This window comes from Remersonia thermophila, chromosome 5, assembly GCF_042764415.1.
Source record: "Remersonia thermophila strain ATCC 22073 chromosome 5, whole genome shotgun sequence".
Classification (NCBI taxonomy): Eukaryota; Fungi; Ascomycota; class Sordariomycetes; order Sordariales; family Chaetomiaceae; genus Remersonia; species Remersonia thermophila.
The window spans coordinates 1,669,815-1,695,859 of record NC_092221.1 but is presented as its reverse complement, the minus strand read 5'-3'; the positions used below and the strand labels follow the sequence as shown (position 1 = coordinate 1,695,859).

General features: G+C 59.6%; 7 protein-coding genes across 7 annotated transcripts; 5 read left to right on the top strand and 2 right to left on the bottom strand.

Annotated features, from left to right (window-relative positions):
• Positions 1 to 468: 468 nt before the first annotated feature.
• On the bottom strand, positions 469 to 2,082 carry VTJ83DRAFT_5682 (uncharacterized protein; the record flags this gene model as incomplete). The annotated part of the gene is made up of 1 exon (XM_071012309.1): positions 469 to 2,082. The coding sequence occupies one exon, from the start codon at positions 2,080 to 2,082 to the stop codon at positions 469 to 471; it is 1,614 nt and encodes a 537-aa protein (XP_070865057.1).
• A 1,812-nt stretch (positions 2,083 to 3,894) lies between these two features.
• On the top strand, positions 3,895 to 7,980 carry VTJ83DRAFT_5681 (uncharacterized protein; the record flags this gene model as incomplete). Its single annotated transcript, XM_071012308.1, has 5 exons — positions 3,895 to 3,925; positions 3,989 to 4,082; positions 4,158 to 7,140; positions 7,210 to 7,884; positions 7,963 to 7,980. The coding sequence occupies 5 exons, from the start codon at positions 3,895 to 3,897 to the stop codon at positions 7,978 to 7,980; spliced, it is 3,801 nt and encodes a 1,266-aa protein (XP_070865056.1).
• A 733-nt stretch (positions 7,981 to 8,713) lies between these two features.
• Positions 8,714 to 9,733, bottom strand: VTJ83DRAFT_5680 (uncharacterized protein; the record flags this gene model as incomplete). The annotated part of the gene is made up of 1 exon (XM_071012307.1): positions 8,714 to 9,733. One exon carries the CDS (start codon positions 9,731 to 9,733, stop codon positions 8,714 to 8,716), a length of 1,020 nt encoding a protein of 339 aa, XP_070865055.1.
• Positions 9,734 to 11,101: 1,368 nt separating this feature from the next.
• On the top strand, positions 11,102 to 13,065 carry VTJ83DRAFT_5679 (uncharacterized protein; the record flags this gene model as incomplete). Its single annotated transcript, XM_071012305.1, has 2 exons — positions 11,102 to 11,987; positions 12,074 to 13,065. 2 exons carry the CDS (start codon positions 11,102 to 11,104, stop codon positions 13,063 to 13,065), a joined length of 1,878 nt encoding a protein of 625 aa, XP_070865054.1.
• A 766-nt stretch (positions 13,066 to 13,831) lies between these two features.
• Positions 13,832 to 14,629, top strand: VTJ83DRAFT_5678 (uncharacterized protein; the record flags this gene model as incomplete). Its single annotated transcript, XM_071012304.1, has 4 exons — positions 13,832 to 13,863; positions 14,015 to 14,172; positions 14,274 to 14,445; positions 14,545 to 14,629. The coding sequence occupies 4 exons, from the start codon at positions 13,832 to 13,834 to the stop codon at positions 14,627 to 14,629; spliced, it is 447 nt and encodes a 148-aa protein (XP_070865053.1).
• A 1,577-nt stretch (positions 14,630 to 16,206) lies between these two features.
• Positions 16,207 to 18,718, top strand: VTJ83DRAFT_5677 (uncharacterized protein; the record flags this gene model as incomplete). The annotated part of the gene is made up of 4 exons (XM_071012303.1): positions 16,207 to 16,299; positions 16,366 to 17,262; positions 17,325 to 18,419; positions 18,488 to 18,718. The coding sequence occupies 4 exons, from the start codon at positions 16,207 to 16,209 to the stop codon at positions 18,716 to 18,718; spliced, it is 2,316 nt and encodes a 771-aa protein (XP_070865052.1).
• Positions 18,719 to 19,571: 853 nt separating this feature from the next.
• On the top strand, positions 19,572 to 20,521 carry VTJ83DRAFT_5676 (60S ribosomal protein uL11; the record flags this gene model as incomplete). Its single annotated transcript, XM_071012302.1, has 5 exons — positions 19,572 to 19,575; positions 19,647 to 19,680; positions 19,841 to 19,961; positions 20,103 to 20,427; positions 20,508 to 20,521. 5 exons carry the CDS (start codon positions 19,572 to 19,574, stop codon positions 20,519 to 20,521), a joined length of 498 nt encoding a protein of 165 aa, XP_070865051.1.
• Positions 20,522 to 26,045: the final 5,524 nt, after the last annotated feature.

Genomic DNA, 26,045 nt, shown 5'->3' with positions numbered 1-26,045 from the left:
CCCGGGGACCCCTCCCCCGGGTCATGAGAGTGCTAGAATACTCGTTTGATAGGGTCGTCCCTACGAAGCAGTTCAGGAATACAACAACGATACATGGTACACCGTCCCAAGGATCGCATGTCGCCCACCTACCCGGGAGCAATCTCCCACCAAGCGAGGTACAACAGCCATACCAACAACGACAACAACCACGAAGCTGAGTTCTCTACCAAAAAAATAACAAGGAGGGTAGATAGCTACGGACGAGGTCTTTGTTGAAAAAGGTCCAACCACGTCGGTGCCCTTGAGTATCATTTTCATCAAGTAAACCAAAACATTGCTAAAAAGAAACAACAACACCAAAAAAAAAAGCAGACCCAGCCCACCCAACCCGAGCCAAAACGAGGCCGAATGAAACCCAACTCCAGACCACTCCAAAACACTCCAGACCCCTCCAGACCGGCCCGGCCCAGCCTCGTGTTCTTCTGCCTATTCGTCTTGATTCCCATGGCCGGCAGCCCCGCCGGCCGCCCTCCTTTCTCTCGCCGCCGCCTCCACCGTGCTCGCTCCCGTCGCGACGACCGACGCGGGCGGCCGCTCGTCGTTCGGCAGGGGGGTGCTGCTGGCGGCGCTCTTCCCCGAGCTGCCGTCGTCGTCGTCGTCCAGAGGCTTGTCCGAGAGGGGCGGGTTGTGCTGCCACTTGGCCACCTCGGCCTTCATGGCCTCGAGCTCCTTCTGGAAGCGCTTGCCGAACACGTCGATGTAGTAGGTGGAGCCGTTGTAGACGGACCACGAGAAGACGGCCATGAGGAAGGCGGCCGAGGCCCAGCGGCTGTGGAACCACAGCGGGCAGGGCAGCATGGTGAGGACGGCGTAGGCGTACTGGATCATCATGAAGGCGGGCTCCTGCAGGGCGTCGGGCAGGGACAGGACCGCCTTGCCGATCCACGACTTGGAGTACGACTTGCGCAGCCAGGTGAAGGAGGTGGGGCGGCCGGCGGCGATCTTGTCGCGGCGGCGGACGGTGATGAAGAAGTAGTACGAGAGCTGCCACAAGGCGTAGGGCAGGGTGGACCACCCGAGCATGGCCGAGACGGTGGCGTAGGCGCTCGGGGAGCCGGCGGCGGCGTTCTTGATGGCCCAGATGGCGGGGTAGCGCTCGCGCTGGTGCGCCGGGTCGATGAGGTGGACGAGGCAGTGGAAGGTGGCGCAGGGCATGATGTGGATGAAGAGGGAGGTGACCTTGTCCATGGAGTGGAAGACGAGCGAGTTGCGCCACATGATGATGGCGATGGCGTTGTTGCCGTACGAGAGGCAGTAGGCGGCGGTGAAGAGGCGCTTGGAGGCGGGGAAGGCCCAGACGCTGAGGAGGACGAGCAGGTTGACAAAGTAGCACAGGTCGGCGAGGAAGTAGTGGTAGCCGCGCTTCTTGTACGTGTAGTAGCGGATGGGCATAAAGTAGAGGACCTGGGCCGAGTACCAGAGGTGGAACCAGCCGGGCCAGCCGCCGATCAGGTAGCCGCTGACGAAGATGTTCATGACGCCAAAGATGAAGGCGATCTTTTCGCGCAGCGTGATGACCTTGGTGTCGTTCCAGCGGGCGCCGAGCTTCTCGACGCTGGCGCGCATGCGCTTGCGGTAGCGGTCGAGCTGCTCCTCGGCCGAGGGGACGCGGCGGCGCCACTCGTCCACCATGCGCTCGCGGGCCCGGCGGCTCTTTGTGTTGAGGACCTCGCGCGACTTGCGCACCTTTTCCGTCTGGGCCGAGAGGCCGCGCTGGAACCTTTCGAGCTGCTGCGACAGGGCAAAGTTGTCGAGTATGTCGAGCAGCGTCAGGCGGTCCATGGGCGGGAACGGATCCCAGTCCTTGTCGTCGCCGGCGTCGTGGGCGTACGAGCTGCTGCCCGAAAAGGACGGGCTGCGCGAGAGGCCGGGGCTCGCCGAGGAGGCCGGGCCGAGGGTGGGCGTGGCGGCGCCATGGTCGTTGGCGACCGAGTTGTCGTCGGGAGGGGTGCCGCTGAGGTCGGGCGTCAGGACCGCCTCGCTGTCGGTCGAGGCGGCCTCCGACTTGGCGCGACCCGCGGGGTGGTCTGGCTCGGCCATCTCGGATCTCTCTACCGAGAAACAAAGGGATCGGAGGGTTTCACGATGGCGTTGACTCTGCTGGTAGCTGGCTTGCTTGTCAGAACCCTGCGCCAAACGGGAGGGTATTTATTCCCCGACGTCGTCCCCCTCCTGTTCGTTAGCTCGGCGGAGCTTTGACTTACACGACTCGTGCACACCCAAGACGTGGTCAGGAGGGAGCGCGAGGGGCGTCGAAAACCATGAGGAGACCAGGCGTGTTGGTGACTCTCTTTTTTTTTTCTCGGCGTGTAGGTATGTTGTGTAGTTCCGGAAGTTTTTTTTTTGCTTTTTTTTCAAAGGGATGGAAGATTGGCGGGAGGAAGAGGACAAGGAGGCCTTGAAGCAAACAAAGACGCGGTGGCTTGGCTGCCGGGGCGCCAGGGACGCTGAAATGAGGTCACAGCTCCCAGGATCGCGTTTATGCAGCAACCTGGAAGGACGATGCAAATCGTCAACAGGCTGAAGAATGGAGGGAGAAGATACCAAACAAAAATAAGTTGTTGGAGGAAGAAATGTGCGGTGGGCTATCGTCCTCCTCTGAGACCCGAGAGAGAGAAAACCCGAGAAGAAGCCCAGGTTGTGTGGTTTGTGACAGCCCAACGAGTCGAGTGTGCAGCTGATGGCGACAGTGACAACCTGAATGGAGGCACGGGACCGGGCATGTGCGGCAGACCAGACAAGCTGGAACCGGGACCTGATGTGCAGACGCAGGCTGGGCCATGTGGGCTGGATGGGGGGGGGGGGGGGGGGGGCAATGCGGGACATGGGGCATGGGCCTGGGCATGTGAGCGATGGGGAGATTGGCGGCCTGCACGAAATCCCGTCGCAGCAATCAATCATATCACCGGGCGGGCCACCTACTACCTACCTACCTACCATACCTACCTAGGTACCTACTGCGTACAAAAGGTACCCATCAATCAAACAAGCATCTGACAACAGCCCACCAAGCCCAACTGCCGCTGCTGCCGGGCATGTCTTTCAGTGGGATTGGATAGGTACCTTACCTAGGTACCTTACTTACACAGTACACAGTAACTACCTACCTACCTACCTACCTAGGTCCCGCCCCGCCCCGCCCCGTTGGGAACCCAGAAGTACTATACATGGATGTATATACTATAGTACACAGTAGGTGACCGGGACCCGAGGTGCGGTGGGAACCTGGGCACCCGAGAGCAGCCCAGAGGTGGACACGGAGGTGAGAGACATGAGCCTGGGCACCTATACATACGCCCACGTACGTACTAGTACCTAACCTTACCCACTCCTACGGCCCAATCTCCACCGTCCTCGTGTGTCTCCTCGAGGTATCCGTACCGAAACCATGTGTGCACGGTAACGATTGTGCCGAACGAGGCAAGACGGTATTAATGAAGGAACGCGGCCGTGTGTCCCGTCCCCGCAGCAGCCAACGAAAATCGACCCTACCGACCAACCCTAACCCTGACAGCGCTCCAACCCCACCTGCAGGTCAGGTCCCGTCCGCTTGTTGCTCGTAGGTCGCGATTGGGAAATTCAACCAAAGCGCACGTCGCGATGCTCGTGAGCGGGACTCGACGCGACCGCCCCGTGTCCTACAACCCACCAACCTAACGTCACCGTCTTTGCCCTGATCCCCCCCTCTCCTCCTCCCGTTTTACGCACGTGTTGTTGCTGTTGTTTTTTTTTTTCTCCATTGCGCCCTCGCGGCCTCTTTTCAACAGCTATCGCCAATCGCCAAATCCCCTCCTGAACGCGACGGGACGTTGAGCCAACGCTGCTCCACGCGTTGGGGCCACCGCAACCACCATGGGGAAGCTCATCCGCCTCGAGCTTTTCAGTGCGTCCCACGCCTGTCGTCGCTTTGGATGACCCCCAGAGCCCATGCTGATGCCCGCTCCAGACTTCAAGTCCTACAAGGGCCACCATGTCCTCCAGTTCGGCGACTCGTACTTCACCTCCATCATCGGCCCCAATGGCTCGGGAAAATCCAACTCGTGAGTCGCGTCGGCCTGGCCTTGCGCGTGGGGAAAAGCTCTGTTGTGCTGACGGGGCCCGGGGCCGTGTCGCAGCATGGACGCCATCTCGTTCGTCCTGGGCATCAAGTCTTCCCAACTACGATCCACCCACCTCCGCGACCTGGTCTACCGCGGCCGGGTCATGAAAACCTCCAAAGTGCAAGAGGACGGAACGGCAGCACCGGCGGCCAACGACCAGGCCAACGGCACCGAGAACGGCGGCGGCGACGACAACGACGACGTATCCTCACAACGGGCGTCCCGAAACGACCCCAAGACCGCCTGGGTCATGGCGGTGTACGAGGACGACGCCGGCGAGATCCACCGCTGGAAGCGCACCATCACGAGCAGCGGCACGAGCGAATACCGCATCAACGACCGCGTCGTCACCGCCCAGCAGTACAACGAGGCCCTCGAGGAGGAAAACATCCTCATCAAGGCGCGCAACTTTCTCGTCTTCCAGGGCGACGTCGAGGCCATCGCCTCCCAGTCCCCCCAGGACCTCACGCGGCTCATCGAGCAAATATCGGGCAGCCTCGAGTACAAGGCCGAATACGAGCGGCTGCAGGCCGAGGCCGAGCAGGCCGCCGAGAACCAAAACTTCCAGCTCCACCGGAGGCGAGGCATCAACTCGGAGATCAAGCAGTATCAGGAGCAGAAAAAGGAGGCCGAGAACTTCCAGCGCAAGACCGAGGAGCGCGACGAGGCCGTCATCACCCACATCCTGTGGAAGCTCTACCGCTTCCAGCGCGTCATGGACGAGTCGAGCGCCCGCATCCAGGAGCACCACGAGAACCTCAAGGAGTTTCGCCGCAACGTCGAGGCCTTCGAGAGGAAGCTCGAGGCCGCCCGCAAGGAGCAGGCCGCCGTCGGCCGCGAGGCCGCCGCCATGGAGAAGGGCATCAAGGCCAAGGAGAAGAGCATCGAGGATCGCGACAACAGCCTCGTCCCGATCGACGAGAAGATCACGCAGTGCTCCCAGGACATGGCCACCCTCCGGAAGCGCATCGCCGACGTCGTCAAGGACCGCGACGACAAGGCGGCCAGCATCGAGAAGCTCCAAAAGGACCTGGCCACCGTCGACAAGGCGCGCCAGCTCTTTGAGAAGCAGTGGGCGGAAACGCTCAAGAAGCAAGGCAAGGAGCTGAGCGACGCGGACCGCAAGGAGTACACCGCCCTCCAGGCCGAGGCCATGCGCAAAACGTCCGACAACCGCGCCAAGCTGGCCAACCTCGAGCGCCAGCTCAAGGCCGACGAGGCGACGGTCAACAGCCTGCGCGGCAAGATCGACAGCTTCGAGGCCGCCGTCGAGAAGCTGCAGGGCGAGCTCCAGGCCATCAAGGACCGCCGCGACGCCTGCCAGGACCAGGTCCGCCAGATCAACGGCGACATCGACGCCAAGAAGAAGGAGTTCAACAACGTCCAGTCGGAGCGGATCCGCATCAACAACACGCACACCGAGCTCGAGGAAAAGCTCCGCGACGTGCTGCGCAAGCTGGACGACGCCGACATGGGCCGGAGGCAGAACGAGCGCGAGACGAGGATGCGCAACATGATCAGCGACCTCAAGCGCATCTACCCCGGCGTCCGCGGCCGCGTCGGCGAGCTGTGCAAGCCCAAGCAGAAAAAGTTTGACGAGGCCGTCATCACGGCGCTGGGCCGCGAGTTCGACGCCGTCGTCGTCGACACCGAGAAGACGGGCGTCGACTGCGTCCAGTACCTCAAGGACCAGCGGTTCCCGCCCATCACCTTCATCCCCCTCGACAACATCAAGGTCAACACGTCCAACTCGACCGTCAAGGGGATACCGGGCGCCCGCCTGACCATCGACACCATCGACTTCGACCCGTCCCTGGAGCGCGCCATCGCCTACGCCTGCGGCGGCTCCGTGGTCTGCGACAGCCTCGAGATCGCCAAGGACATCGTCTACAACCGCAAGATCCAGGTCAAGGCCGTGACGCTGCAGGGCTACGTCATCCACAAGGCCGGCACCATGTCGGGCGGCCGGCTGCCCGAGGACGGCAAGGGCGGCAAGCGCCGCTTCGAAGAGCACGACGTCCAGAACCTCCAGCGCATGGCCGAGAAGCTTCGCGACGAGATCGCCAAGCTGCCCCGGCCGGGGAGGCGAGGCGCCGCCGAGGAGTCCTTGCAAAACGAGATCGCCGCGCTCGAGCAGCGCCTCCGCCTGCAGCAGAGCGAGCTGGCCGCCTTTGAGAAGAACCTCGAGAGCAAGCAGAAGGAGCTCGACCACGCCAAGCGCGAGCTGCGCGGCTACGAGCCCAAGTACGCCGAGAAGGACGCCGAGCTCCAGCGGACGCGCGCGGCGGTCGAAAAGTTCGAAAAGGCCATCGCCGAGGTCGAGGACAAGATCTTTGCCGGCTTCTGCAAGAGGCTCGGGTACGAGACCATCCGCGCCTACGAGGCGCAGCAGGGCAGCCTCGAGCAGGAGGCCGCCCAGAAGCGCCAGGACTTTGACCTGCAAAAGAAGCGCATCCAGAACAACCTCTCGTGGGAGACGTCGCAGCACAGCGCCGCCAGCGACCGCGTGAAATCCATGGAGGCGACGCTGCAGAGGCACCAACGGGACCTGGAAGCGTACAAGAAGGAGAAGAAGCAGATCGAGGAGGCCAGGGCGCGCGACCGGGACGAGCTCGAGGCCCTCGAGGAGTCGCTGGAGGAGGTCCGGCAAGCGTACGCCGAAAGGTCCGAGCAGGTGGCCGAGGCGAAGCGCGTTTTGCAGAAAAAGACAAAGGACATCGAGTCGAGGCTCAAGGACATCAGCAACCTCGAGGCGACGGTGCAAAAGAACAGCTCCCAAAAGTTTGCCTTGCTCAGGCGGTGCAAGCTGGAGCAGATACAGATTCCGCTGCGCCAAGGCTCCCTCGACAACATCCCCAACGAAGACGTGCTGCTGCAGAAGGACCACGACGCCATGGACGTGGACGGCGAGGAGGACGAGGACGAGGTGCTCGAGGCGGCCATGGATGACTACGGCATCGAGATTGACTTTGACCGTCTGGATGACGATCTCAAAAACGTAAGCTTTTTTTTTCTTCCTTGCTCTCTTTGGCAACCAAAAAAACACCCTCGCTAACCAAACCCCAAGCCCGATGACGACGCCGAAGACAGGCTCCAGGCCAAGATCACGGCCCTGACCAACGAGCTCGAGAAGCTGAACCCCAACATGCGCGCCATGGAGCGCCTGGAATCCGTCAAGGCGCGCCTCGAGGCGACAGAAAAGGACTTTGAGGACTCGCGCGCAGCGCTCCGCGCCGCCCGCGAGGCCTTCAACCGGGTCAAGGAGAAGCGCTTCGAGCTCTTCAACCGCGCCTTCACGCACATCCAGGAGCAAATCACGCACGTGTACAAGGACCTCACGCGCTCCGACGCCTACCCGCTCGGCGGCCAGGCCTACCTCGACATCGAGGAGGATACCGACACCCCCTACCTGTCGGGCATCAAGTACCACGCCATGCCGCCGCTCAAGCGCTTCCGCGACATGGAGCACCTGTCGGGCGGCGAGAAGACCATGGCCGCCCTGGCGCTGCTGTTCGCCATCCACAGCTACCAGCCGAGCCCCTTTTTCGTGCTGGACGAGGTGGACGCCGCGCTGGACAACGCCAACGTCGAGAAGATCAAAAAGTACATTCTCGAGCACGCGGGGCCGGGGATGCAGTTCATCGTCATCAGCCTCAAGCCGACGCTGTTCCAAGACAGCGAGAGCTTGGTCGGCGTGTACCGCGACCAGGAGGTCAACAGCTCCAAGACGCTGACCCTGGATGTAAGTCATACCATGTCTTGCCCTTTCTCTTTTGTTGTCGTTGTTGTTGGAACGTGATGACTGACGTGATCAAAACAGCTCCGAAAGTATGTATAAACATGACAAAATGCGAAGGGGGACGGGAAGGTTGGGCGACGGGGGGGGGGGGGGGAGGAGGGTGGGGAGGCTCGAGTCGGAGACTTTTTTTGCTTCTTGAATGGGACGGAGTTTCACGGTCATGTTCCGATGACAAGCGGGTGGTGTTGGGCACCAACGAGGGAGAACGGAGCAGGGAGGAACTGGTTACTGAGGCAGGCCTATGCTCTATACCTATCTCGTAATTGCAAAACGTGGCTTTTCTCTCGCACCCGCCCGGCACCTTGGGATAGAAAGGCCAAATGCTGTCTATTACGCGAACTAGGATCGCTGTCTATGCTTCGAGATCTTTCACGCCAAACGCCTTTCATCCCAACCCCCCATCCCAAGAATTACAAACGCTATATGTCAGCAATCGCCATGTGGGCTTTCCACCGCCCCTTTTGCCCCAACGCCAGCTACATGACCCCGCTGTTTTGTTTATGTCCCCTCCCCCCTCGCCGCCGCCCCGGCCCTGCTGTACAATCTAAGGAGCTTCCCTTTCCTTCCGTCCGCCCCCCCGGTTTTTTCTTTCTCTCCCGAAGCTGGGTTTGGTTCAAATGCACGCCCAGCCAGCCATCCATACCGTTGTGCGGTGCGTGTGGTGCTGCGTGTCCTGGGCTGGGAGGAACCACCCTCATGCGCCCCGGTAGGCCGGCTGGTGTTTTGTCAGATCGCCCTGGTCGTCGCAAAAGTGGTCGGGAAGGACGAGCCTCTACACCACATCCTCAAACTCAATCTCCTCCTCGTCGTCATCCTCCATCTTGAAGCTCATGGGCGCGGCCCCCGTCCCGTCCTCCATCTTGACGCGCTTGGCGCTGCGGTCCACGTCGTCGGCCTCGAACACGGCGGACGACGAGGCGTTGGCGTCGGACATGGAGAAGGACATGGACATGGACGTCGACGAGGACGGGGCCGGGACGGAGCTCTCGGTGATCCACGACGGCAGCGCGTTCTGCTTGAGGAAGTGCTCCTTGCGGCGCTTCTCCTCGAGGCGCTCCTGCTCGGCGTCGTCCGAGATGGTGACGTGCATGGTCTTGGGGCCGACGTTGGCGAGGCCCTTGACGGCGTCGGGCTTGGTGCGCACGTCGACGGGCACGCTGGGGGCGACCTCGTGGGTCGGATCGCGCACGACGGGGCGGGCCACGGCGATGGCCTTGTCAAAGGAGCACTCGGGCACCACCACCTTGTCGATCTCCTGCAGCATGTCCGTCATGAACTTGAACTGGCTGTTCATGCGCGACAGCTGCTGGTGGCCCGGGGTCTCCTCGTGCTTGTTCTGCTCCAGGATGGCGCTGCAGCGCTGGCAGACGAAGCCGCTGGCGGAGCACAGGTCCAGCACCTCGAGCTGGGACCACTGGGCCTTGCACCGCGGGCACGAGTACTCCTTGGCCTCCTCGGTGGGCTTGACGGCGATCTGCATGTCCTTGTCGGCCTTGTAGCAGCGCCACTTGATGGCGTCGACGACCTGGCGGTAGTCGATGTAGTAGTAGGTGCGGTTCATGGGGCGCGTCTTGCCCTGCTGCATCTCGGGCCGCGTGTGGACCACCAGGTAGCGGGCGTCGCGGAGGCCGGCGCACAGACGGTGCAGGTCCTTGAGGTTCATCTTCATCAGGTAGGCCAGCTCGTCATCGCGGAGCGCCGAGTGGGTGACCAGGGCCTCGATGATGAGGATCTCCTGGGTCGAGTAGAAGGCCCGCATGACCTTGCGGAGAAGCGTCTGGGCGACCTCCATGGCTGCGGAGGCGACCTTGGGCCTTGTTGGAGACGTTGGGTCGGATGGAACGTGATGGACAGCCTCCTTTTTTTGATTGATGACTTGGGCGGTCTCCGGGCGGACAAGAATCGGGCTCTTCAGGACAAGGAACGCCCAGGCTTCTTCTGGCGATGGTGCGTCTTCCTACTCTTCAACAATCGACCTTTCTTGATGCTGGCTGGATGGCCTTGAACCCGGCTCGATGGGATATCATCGGCTTTCCGCTCCTGCAGCAGAGACCACGTCCACGATGTTCCTGATTGTCCGTGGATGACGAGGAGGAAAAAAAAAAGGATCCAACCCGCCCCAGGGGGATGGGGATGGAGATACTCGACGCCTACGAGATGAGCCAAAGAAGAAGTCTTTGTCGCGGTCCTCTTTGACTCATTCGCCTGGCCCGAGCACAGATGGGGTTGACGAAAGGAGATGTCGCGAGGCCGCTGAGCAGCGATGGGATGAGAGATCTGAGGCTGAGATGGACGCCTGGTGTTGCGCTGGAAGGCCTTCGAGTGGTTTGGTTGGCTGGGCCGGGGGTTGAAAGTGGGGCGGTGGTCCTGGGTCTTGGCAGCCTGGGGTCGGGTCCATCGGCTTCCGTCCCGGTCAAGTCAACTCAACTTCATGGTGTAAAGGTAGCACAAGTAATGTAAGGTCAGGTACTGTGTAGTTGCTTGGTTACAACAACAAGACCAACCGAGCACGTACCTATGCTGCTCAAGCCCACGTCACGTCACAGGGATCGTGTCACAATGGTCGGCGTGACCGTAGAGAAAAGAAACCATGCCAGAAAAGGCTCTTCTAGTTGCCCATTGCTTGAAACGAATACAAGGTCCAAATCGGTTCTACGAGGCCAGAGCAAACTCCCACTGCAGCGCGTAATTACCATACCTAGCTCATGTATAGTACCTAGCGTTGTGGCAGACAACGGATGGAATGTTGCACAAGGGACGTCATCCATCTGAAGAAGTTCCCCACCTCCCGCTCCGAGGCTACTTATACTTGGAATCTCGGGCTCTTTGGGAACCCTTCCACAGCTTCTCCAAGCTCGGTTCTGGCACATGGCTGCTTCATGTGGCGTTCCGCTGCATCCAAGGCCCGCCACTGGCCAGCAAGACACTACGACTACTTCACGTATACCCGGCGATGCCACAGAAATGACGCACGTCTGCGCCTTGCCGTACCATCCGTTGAACCTTTCACTCTCTTGATCCAAAAAAAGTCAGGCAGACAAGGGACTCGGATCACCTTCTGGATGGCTCACCGCGTTGGGCTTTGTGACAAGAAAAAGCCGTCATGAGAACACGTCGTCTGCAAGATGTAGTACGCCAGGCAAGAACCACGTAGCCCATCATGGACCAAGCTGCACCATCTCGGAAGAGAAACGTCAGCCATCCGACGCTTGACTTCCCCGTCATCCTCCTGCTTTCGGCCAACCTCACCCCCCAAGAGCTCCAAGACCTTCGAGGTCAAATACCCACTCTCACAGATGACATCAACGAGGCCGAGGTTGTCCTGGGCAAGGTATTCCGAAAGGAAAGGGCCCAGTTCGAGTTGCGGAAGCTCGGGGTACACACCGAGGAGGTGGATCTGTCGACGCGCCCTGCATCCGCAACGCCGCCAAGGAAACGCCCAAGGCGTTCCTCGCCTGCTCTGGTCAGCTCGGATCTGGATTCAGACACGGCATCCGAGGACGAGATTCAGAAGCGCCTAGCCGGGCCGGCCCCGGTTGAGCCAACGGTCCAGGTCGTGAAGCTTTCCTGGTTCACCGAGTCCGTCAGAACCGGCGAGGTGCTCCCTATCCACAGTTATATCGTTTACAACGGTCGCAGGGTCTCCCAGAGCCCGTCCAAGCCGTCCCCTGCCGACAGAGCCGCCACCGTCATGGAACGCGCCCTTGCAGATGCCGCCAGCCAGCCGAAGAGCTCCCGGCCCGGCTCGTCACAGAGCGGGCGCGGCGCAACCTACGCAGCCCATCCCGTGAGGCCCGCCTTGCACCGGCAGACAACCTCGGAGCAAAAGAGAAACGCCCACCTGCCGCCGATACCCGATCACCTGCATACCACCTACTCGTGCCAGCGGCCCACGCCGGTGCATCCGCCCAACGAGGACTTCATTGAGGAGCTTGAAAGAATCCGGGCGGTGAGGACTCTCACCGGGGATAAGATCGGGGTGAGGGCCTACTCAAGCGCCATCGCTACGGTGGCAGCCTATCCTTACAAGTTTCAGACCTCGCAAGGTACGATACGCTAGGCACAGATGCCATGCCACACGTCTCTCTCTCTCCCTCGGTCGCCGATTCAATGTGTGCTAATGCCTCTGCAGAGGTGGCAAGGCTCCCAGGGTGCGGTGATAAGATCGCCTTGCTCTTCAAAGAGTTCAGAGATGCGGGGCGCATCCAAGAAGCCCGGCAACAAGAGTCGGACCCCAAGCTTGCCGTGCTCAAGCTCTTTTATGACATTTGGGGCGTGGCCGAGACGACAGCCCGCGACTTTTACAACCGCGGCTGGCGCGACCTCGACGACATTGTCGAGTACGGCTGGGACACGCTCACGCGCGTGCAGCAGATCGGGGTCAAGTACTACGACGAGTTCCAGCTCAAGATTCCGCGGCCAGAGGTCGAGTCCATCTCCGAGACGATCCTTGCGCACGCAAACAAGATGCGTCCGGGCTTTGAGATGGTCGTCGTCGGCGGTTACAGGCGCGGCAAGGCCGCGAGCGGCGACGTCGACGTGGTCCTAAGCCACCGGGAGGAGAGCGCCACCGAGTACTTTGTCGAGCGCATCGTCGTCAGCCTCGAGCACGCCGGCTACATCACGCACACGCTCTCGCTCTCGACGGCCAACTCGGAGCGCCGCCAGCAGCCCGTCGAGTGGAAAGGCAACGACCGGAAGGCCGGCTCGGGCTTCGACACGCTCGACAAGGCGCTGGTGGTGTGGCAGGACCCGAACTGGGAGGGCCAAGCGGCAGCGGGCCAGAGTCCGAACCCGAGCCCGGGCCCGAGCCATCGCAAGAAGAACCCAAACCCCCACCGCCGCGTCGATATCATCATCAGCCCCTGGAAGACGGCCGGGTGCGCCGTGCTCGGGTGGTCCAGCGGAACCACGTTTCAGCGGGACCTAAGGCGTTATTGCAAGAAGGAGCTGCGGCTCAAGTTTGACAGCAGCGGCATTCGAAGCCGCTCCACGGGGGCCTGGGTTGACCTGGAAAGCGGCCCGGACGGCTCCCCGGCGCCGGACATGCTGACCGCGGAAAGGAGGGTGTTTGATGGGTTGGGGTTGGAATGGAGACCACCCAAGGAGCGGTGCACGAGGTAGCGTAGTGTGTATGTCGAGGAGCGCCGGTGCCCTACCTATCCTGGATGAATCGAGGTGTTCGGCAGCGGGTGCCGACCGTTGGATCTGGGCGGCAGCTTGATTGGCGTCTGGAGGCGTGATGTAATCGTTGGGGAGATGTCATCGCCACGATTGATTGGGCCGCGGAGGCGATCACTGACAAGCTCGACAGGGGGGGGGGGCAACGCGCACCATACGCTGTGCTGCTGTGCAGCCAACCTGAGAAGCTTAGGGTGCGGGAAGAGCCGCAGCCAACTTCCATGACGTCGTGCATCGGCCGCGGACATTTTGAACTTTATGCACACAACCATGTCTCATCGCTCTGCGACAGTTCCGCCGACGGCCTTGTTCATTCGAGCGTCGAAGATGAGGTTTCAATGTCCCCAAGGCCGCGGAACGAAATTCGGGGCAACTTTCCGGGGTCACGGACACTTTTCTGGCTCGGCATCGGGCGGTTTTGACCCCGAGGCTCGGAGGTTCATTGGCCACCCTCCCCCGCAAGCGAACAGGGGAATGGGGCTCCCTAGTGATGGTTACGGGGGTTTACGTAGCGGCGACCGAAGCAAACAGAAGACCGTGGCATGATCCATGTTTTCCCATGTTTAATATAAGCTGAGCGTCTCATCCAAGATACGACGACAGAACGACGCCGCTTCTTCACGAGCACGCCATCGACTTCGGCCTCGAACAACCATACTTTCTACACAAGCCACACATATCTATCTTACACCTACGCATCACCACCACAATGAGCGCCATCACCCTCCCCAACGAGTACGGGTATGTAGCGTACCACCATGGGGACCCTGCCTAACCACCTCTCACGACACCGTCCGTCATAACATGATGATGAAGCTCCCTTCCTCATTGCGCCGCATCCGCTGTCCTATTTACACAGTCCTCTTGCTAATGCTGACCCTCCGTCGCCTAGCTACGTCCTCGCCGCGGCGACCTCGACCTTCTTCATCAACTCGCTCCACTTCTTCCTGACGGGCAGCGCCCGCAAGGCCGCCAAGATCGCCTACCCGCGGTCGTACGCCACCGAGGAAGAAGCGGCCAAGGACCCCAAGGCGTTTGCCTTCAACTGCGGTACGTTCATCAGGAGCTGCGCTCCGTTTCCACCCCCCCCCCCCCCCTCCTTCGTTGGGAGTCGCGCACGTGGCTGACGACGATGCTCATAACCACAACAGCCCAGCGCGCTCACGCCAACTTCACCGAGAACCTCACTCCCTTCCTGGGCGCCCTGCTCGTCGCGGGTCTCAAGTACCCCGTCTTCGCCGCCAGCCTCGGCGGCATTTGGTCGACCGCGCGTGTGATCTTTGCTCTGGGTTACACGTCGAAGGGCCCACAGGGTCGGTTGCTGTATGTTGTTCCCCTCCCTCTCCCCTTGTTCTTTTTTCCTCTCCCGCTGGGAGGAGGACTCTTGAGCACAGTGATGCTGATGCAGCGGCGCAACGACAGGGGCTCGTCGGTGGGAATCCTGACCGACCTTGTCCTCAAGTTCACGGCGGCGTATGCGAGCGTGGGCTTTGTTCTTGGGTGGTAAATCACAATGCTACAGAGGCAAAAAAACGAAAAGCAATGTTATCTGGGGGGCAATGATACCACGAAATATCGGCCATGTTGATAGCGCTGCGTTCCAAAAATTCGAGGTCTGATGCGTGTGCTTTGCGGATTCCCATCTTCCGGTTGGGTTCAAAAACAACATCTCCGCCAGGCGGTGTATTTGGAGAAGAGTTCGCGAAGCCCTGATATTTTGCATGTGATGTATACATGTGATGAGTAGAATTCGTGCAGCTCCGCTGGGACTGGGCATTTACGGTGTAACTAGCGTAGGCGCCACAACGGCTAATGACGGGAGGTAAGCAAGAGAACCAGCACTCGACTGTGATGTCGACATGTAACAGTGTGGTATTTCGTACAGCGACCAGTTTTGAATTGAGGGGTGGTTGTGCCTGAGTACATATCTACCTACTGAGGGCCCGAGGAGCAGTTGTGTCGGTGATGACTACGGAATGCCGGGTGCTGGATGTTTTGTTTCGCTTGTTTTTGTTTGTTTATTTGTCTATATCTCCATGTATATATTTTCTATCCAATCATCACCAACGCGTCGTCGGGTGCGAGGATGGTGTTCCAATCTCATTGACATGCAGCTCCGCTATTAGCGACTTCATGTGTGTCCTGCTGTATGCCCGCAGAGAGGGCCCCATAGCGAATGAGCAAGTAGGCAAGCAGGTACAGTCCTTTTTCCCATTAGGAATCCAATGGCAAGGCCTAATCGACCCAACCACCTATGCCTTCAAGGGGGAGAAGGACCGGGACACACAAGATGAAGCAGATGAGCAGAGCAGTACTCTGTCTGTGGCCCAAGATAGAAAGGCTGCCGCACAACCACCAGCCTACAGCTTCAACAAACCAAAGGCCTCAAGTGTTGCACATCCATCCAGGTTGTGGAATTCTCCCAAGATACCACGGTGTCCCCGTCCAAGCCCCAGAGCACGAGTACCTACCCAGGTTCGAGAGCGCGTCAAGTCATGAGCTGGATGCTTTGATCAACGCCTAACCCCAACCCTGAAGCTGGAACATTCACGTGTGGATTGCTGGCCGTTGCGGACCCTGGTCAGTTTCAGCCACTGACAAAGCCACAGCGCCACGGCAGCTCGGGTGCAACAGGGGCCTTTGGACCTGGAACTTGTCCTTTTCGGTGAGGGGACAACCACCTAGACCAAACAGCCCGTCTGTCGCCCGAGCTTGCGGTTGCGAAAGCGGCGCACCACCTCAACTCCTGACCTCCCGTCAATATTCTGCGACTCGCCGAGCCTCTGAAAGCTCTCTCTTGGCGAAGCTGCTAGCTTCCGATTAATACCTTTTGCCCTCGGGTCGGTCGTCGGCGCAACTGCAGGCTCCTACGCCGAGTCCGTTTCCAAAAACATCCCTCGACAGGTGCGCCCGCCACTCCCAAGCTCCATCCACCCAACCAGCCGGCGCTGATGACAGGTTGCAGGAAAAAAAACCAGCCGACCAGCCGCTTCGCCCCGACCACATCGTCTTCGCTGAGCTCGCCCATTACCGCAGATTAGGCCGTCGCCGTTTGAAGAAGCACCGAGAACCTTTTGGGCCACAATGGACTACGACGCTCTCAAGGAGCAGTGGGGTGAGGTCGAGGACCGCGATGGCGTCCGCCTGAGCTGGAACGTCTTCCCCAGCACTCGCATGGTGAGCTCCGCCGTTCCTCACAGCCCGCCAGCCCAAGTCGGCATCGGAGGCTGATACGTTGCGTAGGAAGCGTCGAGGCTGGTCGTCCCCATCGGCGCCCTCTACACCCCGCTCAAAGAGAAGCCCGACACTCCTCTGCTGCACTTTGAGCCCGTCACCTGCAAGCAGCCATGCCGCGCCGTCCTGAACCCTTACTGCCAGGTCGACGTGCGCGCCCGCCTCTGGATCTGCCCCTTCTGCCTCTCCCGGAACCCCCTCCCGCCCCACTACAAGGACATCACCGCCAATGCCATCCCCCCCGAGCTGCACCCGTCCAACACCACCATCGAGTATAGGCTGTCGCGGCCGGCCCCCAGCCCGCCCATCTTTCTCTATGTCGTCGACACGTGCCAGGAGGAGGACAGCCTGGCTGCCCTCAAGGAGTCTCTCATCATGAGCCTCAGCCTGCTGCCCGAGCATGCGCTGGTCGGCCTCATCACCTTCGGCACCATGGCCCAGGTCCACGAGATCGGCTACACCGAGTGCGCCAAGTCGTACGTCTTCCGCGGCAACAAGGAGTACGCGGCCAAGCAGGTCCAGGAGATGCTCGGCCTTGTCCAGCCCGCCGTGCGTCCGGGAATGCCGGCCCAGCCCGGCCGGCCCCTGCACCCCGCCTCGCGCTTCCTGCTGCCCGTCGCGCAGGCCGAGTTCCAGCTCACCAAGGCGCTGGAGCAGCTGCAGAAGGATCCCTGGCCGGTCACCAGCGACCGCCGTAACCTGCGCTGCACCGGCGTTGCCCTCTCCGTCGCCGTCGGCCTGCTCGAGACGTCGTTCCAGAACGCCGGAGGTCGCATCATGCTCTTTGCGGGCGGCCCGGCCACCGAGGGCCCCGGCATGGTCGTCGGGCCCGAGCTCAGGGAGCCGATGCGGTCGCACCACGACATTGACCGCGACAATGTCAAGTACTACAAGAAGGCGCTCAAGGTAGGTGCACGCTGCATCGCAAAGAAGACCCAAGACATGCCTCTGACGCGGTGCCCGTACAGTTCTACGACAACCTCGCGAAGCGGACTGCTCACAACGGCCACACGATCGACATCTTCGCGGGCTGCCTCGACCAAGTCGGTCTCCTCGAAATGAAGGGTCTCTGCAACTCGACGGGCGGGCACATGATCCTGACGGATAGCTTCACCTCTTCCATGTTCAAGCAATCCTTCATCCGCATCTTCGAGAAGGACGCCGATGACAACCTCCTCATGGGCTTCAACGCTGTGCTCGAGGTCCTCACCACCAAGGAGCTCAAGGTTACCGGCCTCATCGGCCACGCCGTGTCGCTCAACAAGAAGTCGACGTCGGTGGGCGAGACCGAATGCGGCATCGGCAACACGTGCGCTTGGAAGATGTGCGGCATCGACCCCAAGGCCAGCTACGGCCTCTACTTTGAGATCGCCCAGGGCGGCCCGTCACAGCACCAGCAGAGCCCCCAGAAGGCCATGATGCAGTTCTTGACCTACTACCAGCACTCGTCGGGCCAGTTCCACCTTCGCGTCACCACCATCGCCCGCAACCTGAGCGGGCCCGCCGGCGACCCGGCCATCGCGCAGTCGTTTGACCAGGAGGCGGCTGCCGTCCTCATGTCGAGGATCGCCGTCTTCAAGGCCGAGGTCGACGACGGGCCGGACGTTCTCCGCTGGGTCGACAGGATGCTCATCAGGCTATGCTCGAGGTTCGCCGACTACCGCAAGGACGATCCCTCGTCGTTCCGTCTCGAGAAGAACTTCACCCTCTACCCGCAGTTCATGTTCCACCTGCGGAGGAGTCAGTTCCTGCAGGTGTTCAACAACTCGCCCGACGAGACGGCCTTTTACAGGCACGTGCTCAACCACGAGGACGTCAGCAACTCCCTCGTCATGATCCAGCCCACGCTCGACTCGTATACCTTCGACCAGGAGGGCGGCCGGCCCGTGCTGCTCGACTCCACCTCGATCCAGCCCACCCACATTCTCTTGCTCGACACCTTCTTCCACATTCTCATCTTCCACGGCGAGACCATCGCCGAGTGGAGGAAGGCGGGCTACCAGGACCAGGAGGGCTACGAGAACTTTGCCGCTCTTCTTGAGCAGCCCAAGGAGGATGCCAGGGTAAGCCTCAGCCTAGACAAGTCGTACCGATAATCAAGCACACGGCGCTGACAAGTCAACCACTCTAGGACCTCATCACGGACCGCTTCCCGCTCCCACGCTTTATCGTCTGCGATCACGGCGGCTCACAGGCACGCTTCCTGCTGTCCAAGCTCAACCCTTCGACCACGCACACGTCGGGCGCGGGCGCCTACGGTGGCGTCGGTGCCCATGGCGCCCAGACCATCTTCACCGACGACGTGTCGCTGCAGACGTTCATGGAGCATCTGATGAAGTTGGCCGTTAGCGGCGCAAACTAGACGGGATGAGGGGGAGGGGTTACTAGATCTGTATTTCCTTTCGTCAGAGTATCATGAGCGCAAGCAGAGGGAGGGAGAGGATGTGTGTGCTGTGGGGGGAGGGGGGGTGGCGGAAAGGGAGAGAGGATTGAGGATATGTTCGCTGGGGATTGTGAAGTGAAAGGCTAAGGGCGGAGCGGAGAATGGTGTATAGCGTCAACCAGGTATTGTATGCGAATTGCCACTACCACCGGGCAGGACTTGGTCGGCTCACGGGATGCTTTCCGTGGCGGTTTCTATCTGGTGTGAAACGCGCAGGTGCTATAGCTACCGGGTTGTACTTTGTAGTCGTTCAGAATTGGAGTTGGGTCTGGGTGGTTTCGTTCTCGGGAGAATGCCCGTGCCCTGAGGTTGAACAGCCTTCAAGTGCCACCATACACGCAAGTTCTATCCTTGGTGCGCCATGGCCGAGGGCCGTGGTTCAAGCATGTTACCTTTCAGCTTGACCTTGATCTTTCTTATTTTTTTTTCTCTCTCTTTTCCTTCTTCCTCCTGTGCATCGATTCCTCGAGACTTCTGTTTTCAACCCACGATCCCATGTTGTTGCCGAAGATAATGTGACTTCCTGATTTGGATTGCGGTCAAACGAGCAAGGTGGCTGAAACCGACCCCCACCAGTTGAGTTGTGGCTTGCACCCCCGCGGCCCCGCTTGATTCCGAAAAATTCAGCCACACCCACCCGTAAAATCTTAGGGCAGGCAGGGAAAACCCACAACTGCGATTTTTTGAGATTGATTTCGTCGTCTTGATCCTCGGCACGGCTGCACCCTTCCCAGCAACACCACCCGACTCCTAAGCATCACCAGCCGTCACCATGCGTAAGTCCTTTTCAGAAGCTTACCTTTTTGCGCTGCCTGCTTGTCAATTTGCTAACCTGGGCGACGTGCAGCTCCCAAGTTCGATCCCAATGAGGTCAAGGTCATGTAAGGAGCACCCGATACACCGATCCCGCCCTCCTCCTCTCCCCTCGCTCGATTCCTTCGCGACTGCATGTTCCTCTGCGAATTTGCGCGCCCGGTGTGCCGAACGAGACGATTTGGAGAGACGACAAAAGCCGGTTGCTGACCACGATGCCGCTTACAGCACCCTCCGGGCAACCGGTGGTGAGGTCGGTGCCTCCTCGGCGCTTGCCCCCAAGATTGGTCCTCTCGGTCTCTCGCCGAAGAAGGTCGGTGAAGATATCGCCAAGGCCACTGGTGACTGGGTACGTCGTCCCCTCGCGTTGCGTTCTCGCGCAAGATCGGTTTTCTCTTTTTTGGGAAAGGACGGGGGGGAGATGGGATTCGAGCAACCATGATTTTCTGACACGAGAGGCGACCTTGGTTCGCCGCGGCTCCGACAACAGAAGGGTCTCCGCGTGACGGTCAAGCTCACGATCCAAAACCGCCAAGCCCAAGTGTCCGTCGTCCCGACGGCGTCGGCGCTCATCATCCGGGCGCTCAAGGAGCCCCCCCGTGACCGCAAGAAGGAGAAGAACATCAAGCACAACAAGTCCATCACTCTTGACGAGGTGATCGATATTGCGAGGACGATGCGGTTCAAGTCCTTCTCCAAGGACCTCAAGGGTGTCGTCAAGGAGATTCTGGGCACCGCCTTCAGCGTCGGTTGCCAGGTGGATGGCAAGAGCCCAAAGGCGGTCAGCGACGCGATTGAGGCGGGCGAGATTGACAGTACGTTTCTCCCCTCAGGCGGGCCGTTGTTTGTTCGGTCAGGGTCGGCGGATGGTTTGCCTTTGCTGACAGCTTCGCAGTTCCGGATGAGTAAACAACACATCGGGGGAGGTCGGTTTGGGAATTGTTGGCATGTCATTAGGAGTTCAGGGCTTGCTTTACACCAGGCTTGCCAAAACGACGGCAAATCAAATCCAAAAGAACGATTCCGTGGCCGAAGCGTGGGTGTCTTTCCTCGCCGCAGCTCAGCTAGGGTGGTCGGTCGGAAGCCTCTCCCCAGGATTGTCGATGCTTCGTCGATTCCCTTGCCCCGCTGGACGACGACGGACCGAGCTCTCTATCCTCCCCTTTATACATTCTCCCATCCCTGGCTGTTCACTCCGGAAATGACCGCTCTCCCATGGTCTTTTCGGCTCTTTGTGCTCAGGAAGATGAAGACTTGAGGGCCAACTACTCACCATGGCTTTCGTGGGCACTTCGGTGCTATGGAAGCCAAGGTCCATGTTCAGGCCGACATGTATCGTCTGCTTAGCTAGCATCATGCATGGCGGAGGCTGCGCAGACGTGCCATGCGTGCGTGGCAGTGATCCTAGAGAGCGGGTGGAATCTGACTGAGACTGCAAGCGCATGATTTGAGGCTGCAGCCGGCATCGGGCTGAACTCGTATCCCGACGGGAAGAATTGAAACATGGTTTTCGGTGACCGCATGCTGAAGGCCCAGGGTCGGGCGCCTTGATGTTCCAGAAAGAAAATCCACTGATGCGGCGTCTGGTTCGGGATGAGAGCAGGACTGACATGAACCTGGGAACCGAGACGCGTGTCCTCGGTCAACGCGCCCCTGGACTGCCTGCTAGCCAACAGACGTCAGAAGCGGCCAGGTGTAAGCCGTCGGGCCGGCGTGGATTTGCTGAGCTGGCATTGTCGTCTCATCCCTTTTACTGTGTACTCTCTTTCTGAGCCCGTGGGGCGCCAAGCAAAAAGCGACTTGAAATACAAGCCAAGAAAACGCAGCCCTCTCAATCTCTATGAATTTAAATCATCTCAACGGAAGTCAACCTCTCAAGAAGTCTCTGAGCGTCAGTCAAGGCGACAGACATTCTTAGGAAGTTCGTCCACTTTGTGACTTTGCTGTGGTGGGTAAATTGGATACAGTCAGCTGTTCGATATCGCGTTTCGATGTGTCTCGAGGTTCTCATGGCCAGTGCACGCAGCGATACACACAGTTTGATTGGATACCGGCCCAGAAGGGAGATAAAGGGATGAATCCTCCAGTTGCAGCTTCGCACCGTCTAGCTACACAGTAGACTCGGCAGAACCCGGTGTTGCGGTTGAAAGAACGAACCATCTGGGCCAGGTCTGGCTCCAACCCCCCGAGATTCCTTTCCGTCGGGCACTCCGTAGATGTTATGACGTAGACGGTCTCTGTATGGAGTACGTGGCACAGCATGCTTCCCAAGAGCACAGGTCACGATATCGCGCCGTGCTTGGGTCAGCACGTTTGTTTGGAATAGAAAGACCGTATTACATGGCGTGGCCGTGTCTCGGCCTCAGCATCATCTTGTCGGGGCGCAGGTAGTCGGGCGCTCGCTGCGATGGCGCGTTGCGCAGATGAGACGAAGCGAAGGTGAGACGCAGAGAAGGATTCGAAGGACGAGGGAATTTCCCTTGGGTTTACCTGAGGTAGGTATCTTACCTAACTTGGGGTGGTCGGATGAATGACCCTGAGGGAACCCCTCCTCCTTCCTACCCCACCAAACCCTCCAGCCCTGTCGTCCGTCCCGAACGAGATCCGAGTTCGTGATCATCATCAGTTTGATTCGGTTTAGCAGACCAGCAAGCAAGCAACCAAGTCAGGCGTGCACCGCTCTGGGGCAGCAGGGCACCAGACCTCCCTCATCGGGCTTACTCGAGGTTCGTGACCAAGCGGATGGACACCCACCCACTGCGGTCTCGGGTGACCTGAGAGAGGGGGCTTGCGGAGGCTTGAGGTACATTAAGTGTCCCTACTTTTTTTTACCTGACCTACCCTATTGGGATGTTGATGCTTGTGTGTGCAAGGCAGTCAGCCTGAGGTCTTTGGTGGGATAGGATGTGGCTAAGACAGTCGGTCTTATTCGTTGCTTCGGCCGTTTAAAGGCCCCTTGGGTATCGCCGAAGCGAGCGTGGGTTTGTCTGCTGCTCATTGTGTTGTACTATAAAATTTTGAGAGTTGATCCATAGAGAATAAAGAAGCGTCCTTTATATTTCCCCAAGCCGGCATCCTATATGTCCTTGCCGGGGTACAAGTAGGCCATGATGCCTTCAAGTGTCGCCGGTAGCACGAGCATGCATCGTGTTGATATATCTGAACTATCGAGGACGGACATGTTCTTTGAGGGTTTAGGAGATACTTTCCTCCGGACCGACTTTCAACCTCGTGGGATTCCATGGTTGAAGGCGGCGTGGCTCACACTCGACGGCCATCGTTGCTGATCCTGGCACCGTACCACGCTCCCATACAACCCAACGTATCAGGGGTTCCAATAAGCGGTCCGGCACTGCAACTGTACCAAATTGAGGTTCACTTCGGGCGCCGTTAGCAGCCGTTGAGAACAACGGCGTGGAAGAGATGGAATGTCCCAGGCGAAGCGAATGATGCAACTCGCGGGAATTGCCCAGACGCCAACGCCGAGCGGGACTGCAATAAAAGTTCATATCGACCGCCACGGGCTGAGATGGATCTGTTCTGTGTGTTGGTTTGATCTCGGGCCAGATTGGACGGTCTTGGGGTGCCGGTACCGAGCTTTTTGGAGTCCAATACAACGACCGAGTGACGGGGCGGGCGGCGGGCAGTGGTTGATGCCACCCCCGATCCACGGTGGACAACATCGAGAAAGAGAGAGATCGAGAGAGAGAGAGAGCCAGACCGGAGTCGGGAGCTGGGCGCACAAACTTCCCACCAAGGCCGCTCGTGGCTCAGCCCATCAATCTCCTCAGCCTCGATCTTCTTTCTCCTCCGTATCCGAAGAAAAGAATTTCACGCCGGCGCTCCATTCATGGCCTCCTTTCATCGCCGCTATCTTGGGGAGTGTCATCTTGCCTTCTTGGCAGCGTCGCTTGGACGCTGCAGCCGTTGTTATTCCCCACACCCCCCTCCATTCTCTCCCGCGTCCTGCAGCCAGGGGAGGGGCGCTCGGCTTTAGGGCCTCCAACAACTGTTAGGTGTTTGTCTCATTGTGGATGAGGTGGATCAATCACAAGACGATCAGAACCGTGATTTTCTCCCGCCGCTGCCTCCTTTTTCTGTCGCGAGGGAGAATGGCAGCAAGTTCTTTCAATGCCTCCCGTACATAAGTAGACTACTTGGGCATGTAGCAAGCCGCCAATGCTCCAGGGCTCGGGCTTCCTTGGGAGAATGGGCCGAAGCAGAGGACCCGCTTTCCTGATGCCGGCCGAAGAGCTCGGCGCCGTCCAGGTCAGGCCGGCTCTGAAGCAGGCGGCCAGAGGGGACGCTACTGCGCAATGCCGTTCCGACGCTAATGTACAATATCAGACGCTGAACGTTGATGCGTGCCCAGGGATGGGATCCATTCCGCAAGATGTGACGTCGAGCCATCGCAGGAGGGCCAAAGGGCAGCAGCTCGCAGATTCTCTGTTCTCCCTCTGCGCCGGGCTGGTTGAACGCTATGGGGTGTGGTTGTGCGCGGGGCAAATACGGTGAGGAACAAGAATCCTGGAAGTTATTTCTGTCGCCGTCCGTTGGCTGGCCTGCCGGGCTGCATGTCCTGCTCATCACGCTCCGGCGACACCGGAGCGCGAGTGGCTTTCGGGCTTGCAGCCAGTGGGCGCGTTGATCAGGCAAATGGGTGTGAAGGGTGCGAAGAGGCATCCATGTTTCTGATCGACACCTTGCCGAAGGCGGGCAAGCCTCCAAACCCCCGAGATGCCCGTGCCGTTGGATGATCGCCTCATGCGGACGGACGTTGGGGGACCCAGCCCACACACTGTTCTGCAGCCGTCTGGTTTTTGTGTGGTCCAGCGTATTTCCGCGAGCAGAGTCGGGATGCTTTTCTTTGTCCGCTTTTGCGATACAGCGGAAAGCAAGGCCGTGTATGGATCGGTGGAAAGTGTAAGATCAGGCCGCCGCCTGTGCCATGCACGAACGCGGTTCCCGGTGAGCCACGGATCTGATGATCCGTGCTGCATGTCTGACAGTCTGGCCTTGCGCCCCTTGGCAGTTCCATCGGTGGAGGGAGGGCGCAAGCAAGGGGGGGCGGCCACCACACGCCCCAGGGAAACCGGCGAGACGCACCGCACAAAGCACCATTCAACGCTCGCAAAGGCATGGTTTCCCTCGGTTGTGATGAGCCTCGTCGAGTCGCACAGCTGGCGCGGCGTGGCGTGGCCGGAAGAAGCCCCGAGCTGGCTTCTACCGGTCGTGCTTGTCCTATCAAGAGCGGTCTTCTTGGGTGCCTGAAGCAGGCGTCCTTACTTTTGGGGTGTGCGTGTACTGTGTACCGTGTGTGTTTGTGGGTTTGCGTGTTCGTGTGAGCGTGTGTTATGCTTTGATGTTATGTGAGAGCGGGAGGGCCCTTGTCCAAAGGAAGCTCACCCTGGGACGGCGGCGTCATCCACAGCTGGGAGGGTGGCATGGCATATGGCTCAACGTGCCACGCCCCTCTTGGACATTTGTCAGGATTCACTTGGAACTTTGATCCAAACAATACAGCAGCGCATTCTGAAGTCCAAAAAGACATCAAACAAGGGCGTCTGCGCTGGCTACGTTCGATGGGGCGGCTTTGCTTCCTTTCCAAGAGAAGGTGATCTGGATAGAAGGCAGAAGTTCAAGAGAAGGCGACCGGGGCCCCTGGTCAAGGCTTCGAACCGACACAAATTCAAGGGTTGGACCCGACTGTGCTTTAGCTGAAAACCGTGTGGACGTCCGGTGGTCGGTCGCGAGTAGTGATTGTTTGGCTGCCAGTCCTGTTTTTGCTAGGATAGGCATGGCACGGCAGATTAGGCAGTAGGTATGGATGCATGGCTCGGGGAGTGTTGGAAGAGTGGACGCTTGACAATGCTCCAAAGTGCTCGTGGTGGCGGCGGTGATGACGATGACGGCGACAATGCGGCAGGGCAGGGCCGAAAGGCCCCCCCACGGGCCCGGGGTTCGGTGCGGAGAGGTGCTGCACGGCACAGAGACAACCCTTGGCTGGCGTGCTGTGTTTGGCTGGGGCTGCCGCCCACCCATCCATCCGCCATGCATGCTGCCGAGTTCCCAAGCCCCCCAAGCCCAAGAAAGCATCCAAACGCAACATGCCGTGGGACCAGGCATGCCCCCGTGCTGCTGTACCCCTCTCCGCCTGAGCCTTAAACCAAAGTGCACTAAACCTTAGTTAACCAACTGTTTCCACTTTTAAACCTCCAAGCACAAGCACTCCCCATCTTGCGTTTCAGTCGGGACCTGACTGCCGTTGCATCTTCGACCTCGCTGGGGCGTTGTCAAGCCCGCACGAGTCCAAAGGGAAAAGGGACAACCTGGAAGAAAGGGACAAGCACGGATCGGAGAAAACAAATCGACGGGCATCTCTTTTGTCGGTCTTGCCGTTTTCTCAATCGATTCGGCCATTTCGACACAACTT